General features: G+C 36.0%; 2 protein-coding genes across 2 annotated transcripts in view; both read right to left on the bottom strand.

The window, feature by feature from the left end:
• The window catches only part of LOC104803772, a 19,680-nt gene extending 15,495 nt beyond the window's left edge, over positions 1 to 4,185 (bottom strand). Inside the window, exons 1-5 of the mRNA XM_010527820.1 lie at positions 3,151 to 4,185; positions 2,429 to 2,573; positions 1,621 to 1,893; positions 1,286 to 1,453; positions 982 to 1,191 (exon numbers count right to left, since the gene is read on the bottom strand). Of these exons, the coding sequence (XP_010526122.1) occupies positions 982 to 1,191; positions 1,286 to 1,453; positions 1,621 to 1,893; positions 2,429 to 2,573; positions 3,151 to 4,067 (1,713 nt within the window). The 5' untranslated portion in view covers positions 4,068 to 4,185. The remainder of the gene's footprint in view (positions 1 to 981; positions 1,192 to 1,285; positions 1,454 to 1,620; positions 1,894 to 2,428; positions 2,574 to 3,150) is intronic.
• Positions 4,186 to 5,739: 1,554 nt separating this feature from the next.
• Positions 5,740 to 6,495, bottom strand: LOC104803771. The gene has a single exon (XM_010527819.1). It carries the CDS (start codon positions 6,296 to 6,298, stop codon positions 5,942 to 5,944), a length of 357 nt encoding a protein of 118 aa, XP_010526121.1. The 5' UTR covers positions 6,299 to 6,495; the 3' UTR covers positions 5,740 to 5,941.
• Between the last annotated feature and the right edge of the window lie 472 nt (positions 6,496 to 6,967).

Raw genomic sequence — 6,967 nt, 5'->3', positions numbered from 1 at the left:
CCCCCCCCACCCCAAAGAAAAAACGTTTGACAAAATGTGTCGTTCCTTGGCAGAAGAAACACATGAAAAAGTAAATAGAGAAGGGCAAAATGGGAGAAAAGAGCAAACAATCAATTTTTCTAGTGATATAACCTACAAAAACTTAGAAATACTACAGTTTCCCTAATAAAGTGACAAAGTTTTTATCAACCAATGATCATAGACCAGAAGGGTTACCTACTAGACATTCAACTAAATAAAAGAATACAAATCGCCATATCAATAGCAGTTATATAGCACAATGGTATTTACAGTAAATAATAGAGAAGCTCACTCAAGAAAAGCTTGCTCATACATTTACTTAGACACAGATAAATGGTTGCATGCAGGTATCCATTTAAAAAGCCATCAACCCAAGACATCATGCATATAATTGGTAGTATATTCTCCTCAAACATTGAGACTAAAGTCATCTAACAAACATGGTCAGAATGAAATATAATTCAGAACAATGGAAACAATTCTTTTCTTTTTTTTACCAGTAAAGTAGCTCAGCAACGTTCAAAGTTCAGTTACATGTTCCACGCAGCTCAATAATGTCATTACCATGTTTATCTAAATGAAAAACTGTTAAAAAAGTTAACAGAATAATATCACTCGTAAACATGTTACACGTTCAAAGTTAATAGAATGTCAGAAACTGTTAAAAAAGTAAGGATTATATTATAATCTAAATGGACCTAAAATGACATAGTAATCCCATCACTCGTAAATGCTAATAAATTCTATATCTGAAGCGAACTGCAAAATCCTAGTGTTTTCTCTTTCTTGCGGTTCCTAGTTTCTATGTATTACCTAGGAGGCATTGAATCTAGTCAGTTCCAGTGTCCTTTAATATGGATGCTAGCAGATATATAGAGCAGGCAGCATTAAATTAAAACAAGGAGATGATTCATTTCTCAAGTGGAGAGACCGCCAAACACAGCTAAAAGAAAGTCTTACCCGGAGTGGACTTTGTGTTGAAAGTCTTTCCAACACAAAGTTTTCAACAAATGGGTCCATCTCAGCATCTTCGTTTTCAGATGATTCATTTCCATACATCAATAAAGATGATTTTGGAGTCCATGATTTACCAGAATTGACATGAGCAACAAAGGATGCAAGATCCAGTTGATAGCATAATGTATCACAGAGATGCTCCACACACGACTTCTGCCAAAAGCATTGTTCGCTGTTAAACCTTCTCCATCAGTGAATCAAGAAAAACATATCTGAATAAATTTTTTGTAAAGAAACAAAAATTTACCTCATCTGTTTGGGATCCATAAAGAGAAGACTCTTCTAAACGAATAGCTTGGGAGTTACGAGTCCAAAGAAGTCGCATCAATTTTCTCCGGCTAGCTGTTTTGCCAGACAACAGATCCCAGCCCATTGAGGCTACCAATGGCCGAAGTCGAGGAAACAATGAAAGGACCTATTATATGATATAACCAAATGAGATTTTCAAATCCCAGCAAAAAACCAATCCATGTCTGAGTGAGACGCTAAGAAATAAGCAAAACTGCTACAAAATAATGCAATAAGAATAGATAAACAAATAAACAAGAAAAATTCTTGAACAAACAAACGAACTGCACCTACATCATTAGCCTCCTGAAGTTTCTCTTTCTTCACGGCAGATAAAGCAGCATCCATCACACACTCAAGCACATGCAAACCAGAAACACGAGCATAATGATACATGTCTCTAATACAAGAACTAATTGCCACGTTTAAAACCTTGTCTTCTAAATTTCCCTCAGATTTCGATTCTATAAGATGTCTCTGGAATCGCTCAAGAGGCGACAGAATTTGATCATTGTCCAAAGATGGATGCCTTTGGTTATCTTGAAGCAGGATATCGTCTTGCATACCCTGCAGAGGGAACCTTTTATATCACATAAAAGCGGCTGCCACAAGACAACTTTAGTAATGCAATGTATGTGAATGTTTCAACATGTATCCAGAAGCATACCTCCTCCAAACTCAATCAGTCACTGAACTAAAGTATTTTGGGTAAAATATGCCAAATAAATATGTAACAGAACTACACCAACTGGTTCAAGAAATGGCAACTTAGCAAAGGCTACACATTACTCAATCCGACCTCCCCAAGGCAGAAGTGGCTACAAGCATGCTTTCAGTACACATGAAATAAGATCCCTTAGAAAGATGCATTCTTCTCAGCTCTTCAGTGTATACCAAACTATAGTCATCTTGCCCAACCAAACAACTCAAATCAAAATATTTATGTTTTGTTTTCCATTAGAATAACCCCTAAAGCAGCTTACAGGAAACCAGACCGAACTGTAGCCATCTTTACAGACCTAATAAAACAGATTAAAATATTTATTTTCTTTGCCCCTATACGAACAACCACCTAAATCAGCTTGTAGGAAAGTATATCAACCTGGATCATCTGAACAAGATCTTCACAGTTTGATGAGAGAGCTTCTTTATAAATAAAGAGCAATTTCTGGCGCACCATGTGCCAGCTGTCACCAAATCCATTCCTTTTCGACATCACTCTTGAAAGGAGAACTTGTAGAATAGCACTATCAGAAACCAAAATGAAAAACTGTAACAAGTAAATCCTATGTTCTGCAGTTGGCAGATTAAGTACCCAAAAAAGCAAGACATAAAAAGAAAAGAAAAAACAGCAAGGCGTAGAATTATGGAAGCCTTCCCTGGTCAAGGTATTTATGGTCTAATCCATTGTAATTGTTCCCTTTTCAGATTAATGAAATAAGAATTTATGAATGAAGGATTGCAGCAGAAATAAGATGTACTAAAACTAAAAACCAGGTCTTTCAACAAAAACAACATAAAGTTAACTTTTTCCACTGATTGCAAACGTCAACTCCTTCCCCAAACTCACATTCTCATCAGATATACGCCAGATCCAGTTGACAAAAAGAAACAAAACCATAGTCTACTCACAATTCCCAAAAGACACAAGCAGGGGGGATCGTACTTCCACACAGTTTTCTAGGCATCGATCGTAAAGCATAGGAGGGAGATTAATGCTACGAATTTTCATAAATGGGACAGCTAGAATGATCACTCCACAAAACAAATTATAAAGAGCTGACCTCCAGCACGCAATAAGTTCTAAAACCGCAAGTTACATACCGATAGTTCTCTTTTTCTACTCCGTATTCAAGGTGAAGAAAACGAATGTGATTAGCAGCACAATGCTCGTCCGCCTCATCCAAACACTTCTGCATAGCATCCAAATGTGCTAACTGAATATTTCTTTGTATCAAAGCAAACACCTCATTGTCATCCTCCTCTGAAATACCAGCCCAGTTCACCTCCTTTCTCTCGGTTCTTTCTTCTTCTCCCTGATCTGCCTCCTCTTCTATTCTAACTGATTCCATCAAACTGGAGCCATATCTCTCCAAGCCCTTAAGTTGCCTTTCTATATTACCACATAAAGCATCAAAAACATCTGCGTAATCCAAAACAATCCTCCTCAAACACAAAATTTCCCCTTCCTCAATCCCATTACTCCTATTTCCATTAGTATGAGAACCAAACTTCAATCTCTCAACACCTAATTCCAAAACCCTGTGCAAAACCCTAAGACAATCTCCTAATTCTCCATACCCATCTACCATATCATCCCTTCTCTCCAACAGTTCTTCATTCCCCTTCTCTTCAACATCCCCACTCTCACTAGCCAACACAGCCTCCTTCTCCTTCTCAACCCTCTCCGTCACCCGGTCGATCAAAACCTGCACAATCAAAAGGAAATCGGCGCGCAAACGCAGCGTCTCCGAATCGAACCCCCATGGCGATGTAGGATTATCGAATCTCAAGAGCTCGATCGTCGAGAGGAACGCGAGAAGAGAGGGAGACGGGCAAGAGGGTGACCAGAGAACATCATCGAATCTTCCGGCGTTAGAGACGATGGTTCGGAGAATCGAGAGAGCGAGGTCAGGGTCAAGGGCCTTGAGAGCGAGAAGAGTAGCCCGCAATGGCTCGAATTGAGCAAGGTGAAGATGGTTGGCAGAGAGGCGGGAGAGAATCTGGGTCTCCTTGTCCATCGGGAAGTTGATGTCCGATCACAGGTTCCGATCGATCATCGGCGTCATCAAAATGGAACGAGCTCTCCAGAAAAAATTCTCTGTCCGTGGAGGTGGGAAGTTTCTCGTTCGGATTGCTGGTAATTTGCTGCAACCAGAAAACGTCAGTTGTTGATGTTTTTATTTTATTTTTTTTAAAAAACCTCTTTTTTACCATTTGTTTAAAGTAAAATCGATTTATTTAATTTCGGTATTTATATTCAGATTTTTTTTTATTAATAAAAGATTTGTTTTACGATAATTTTTGTATTAAATTTAGCCTTTAGTTAACCTTTTATTGGAATTCTATTTTACAAAATACAATGGGGGGAAATAGTTAGATTCAGCGGGCCTATGGGATGAGTTGTATGGACCAAAGATGGGCCGTCAACGGTCTTATGGGCCGAATATCAGTGGACCGGAAAGTCTATATGGTCCGAAAAAGTTACATTATTCGGTTATTAATATAATAATTAGGGATGGCATCACGCCATAGTTCTTAAAAATCGAATCTTACCCAATCGAAAACATTTGGTGCCATTTTGGGAGTGAACCATCTAAAATTTTTATAAAAAAAAAATCGATTTTTCTGAAATTCATCTAGTTTTTTTTTAAAAGAATATAAAAAATAAAAAAAATAAAAAAATATATAATTTTTTTTTTAAAATTGAATCAAATCGAATCGAATATAATAGAATAATCGATTGGTATATATTTTTATAGAACTGAATAGAATAACGAAACATCCACTAAATATAACACAAACCGAATAGATCTACATCACACATGAGAATTACATCACTGCACTCATTACCATCATCATCGCCTACTTATATGGTCGAATATCGGTAAGAGATGCAAGAAAAAACATCAAGCTCATGTAGGAACCATACAACTTCATCAAATAGAAAACCTATATAACCACATAGCACATGGGGAGTTATCCAAAAAAATGTTCAATACTTCCACCTCATATTTTTTCCAGTGGATATATACATAACTCAAAAATTGGATGATTCAACTGATAAAAGAAAGAATCAAAACTCGTTCTTAACCTGTTTGGAGAAATAATTTTACCAAATACAATGCAACTATTCACCTCGCTACATAAACCGACCAAATCGATGAACTTTCATATATGTGTGTGGGTGTGTTGCTTATTTTATTATCTGTCAAAAAGACACGAGTTGAAAATTTGTAACAGCGCTTGTGATCTAATGATGTCCGTATTTGATTTTGTTTTTCTAAGATTGATACACTTTCCTTGGAGACTGGTCGATCATTGACTTCTGTAATCTATTTTCTTGAGATTGTGACAAGTTTCCATTTTTTTTTTAATTCCTTGAGGTTGCTGGGCATCCCAAAGTAAACCATGAAGACCGACGAATGATTTATGTAAGATTTTTAATTCAAAAATCTAATGAGAATTCATATTTTTTTAGGGTGTAGGATTAATTAATTTTCTTTTAGGAATTTACACAAATTATAAAAAATATTATAACTAAATATTTTTTTAAAAAAGTTATTTTTAAATTTCGATTTTTATCCATAATTTTATTTCCAATTCAAATTTAGCTAATTTAGTTATTATTATTTTTATAAATAATATCTAATCGAATTAATTGCAACTTGATGTTATTTTGTTCCATATTACATAGTGTTTAATAAAAAAAAATCCATTCTAAAATGATTAATGATGAAGGAAGAGTGTTTTACCAAGTAAAGAGACAAAACCATGTTTGAGAATTTCTAAGTAACAAACAAAAAAACACACACGATTTTTTTCCTATTATCAATATCAACATCCTCTGTGCAAAGAAAGAGAAAAAAAAAAAAAAAAAAAAAAAAGAACCAGCTTACAACAGCCCTCCTCTCCTAGATCTTGTCGGATCGGCGAACCGTGAGGAGAAGGATCTAGAGAGATTCTCGGGCTCGTGAGATCCTGACCCTTGATCGAAATTCAACCAGTAATCGGACGGCTCGTATGAAGCCACCTTCACAGAGGAGGAACGAGAAAACGCAGAGGTGCCCTTCATCATCATCATCTTCCTCCATATAACCTTCCACGAGAACCGGAGTCTCTTACTAGCATCATCAGAAGATCCTCTCTGCTCTCTGCAGCTCTTGTTGTTTCCTAAAACGATCACTTCTCTGTAAGAACTTGATGACGAGAAAGAGACGTTCCATTTCTTCTTGCTCGGAGATTGGAACATTATCTCAAGGCTTAATTTCCGGACCGAACGGAAGAGGGATCACTATTATTACAAGTGATGATTGTTTGAGATCAAGTTAGGTGTTATATACACATACACACACACGCATATATATATACACATGAATATGTGTATCTGTACATGTATGTGTGGTTGGGAAATAGATTGGAATGAAATGAAATGAACGCTAAGCTTCGGCTGGCTTATTATTGGGCAGTACACAGGTCAAATATGAATACAAGTCAAATATATATATACATGCATCATGTGTATCAGTGTATGTATAGTTGTGGTTGGCATACAGATGGGAATGAAATGAATGCTGATCTCCGCCGGGCTTATTGAGCAATATACAAGTCAAATATGAGGATGAAAGAAAACATTTTAAATGTTTTGGTTTGACTAATTAAGCAATGTGAAAAATGGTTTCTAAGGCTAGAGGAAGAAACTGGAACTGATAAATGTTGATTTCTTCTTGTAGATACGGTAATTAATTATTTGATTAAAGAAATCACATATTCGTATAAAAATGATGCAAATTTTAAACAATAATGAATTATTGGAGAATTTAATTCGCGATGAAAAATAAATAATTGATGATTTGGTTAAAGTTGTGTAAGAGATTAAATTGAATAATGATTTGAGTATATGGAATCACATGTTACAATG

The sequence above is a fragment of the Tarenaya hassleriana genome, unplaced genomic scaffold, assembly GCF_000463585.1.
Source record: "Tarenaya hassleriana unplaced genomic scaffold, ASM46358v1 Cleome9, whole genome shotgun sequence".
Classification (NCBI taxonomy): domain Eukaryota; kingdom Viridiplantae; phylum Streptophyta; class Magnoliopsida; order Brassicales; family Cleomaceae; genus Tarenaya; species Tarenaya hassleriana.
The sequence above is the reverse complement of the archived record's forward strand: the minus strand, read 5'-3'. Positions and strand labels throughout refer to the sequence as shown.

Coding starts and splice junctions, on each gene's coding strand:
- LOC104803771 (XM_010527819.1), bottom strand. CDS start 6,298: ATGTTCCAATCTCCGAGCAAGAAGAAATGGAACGTCTCTTTCTCGTCA.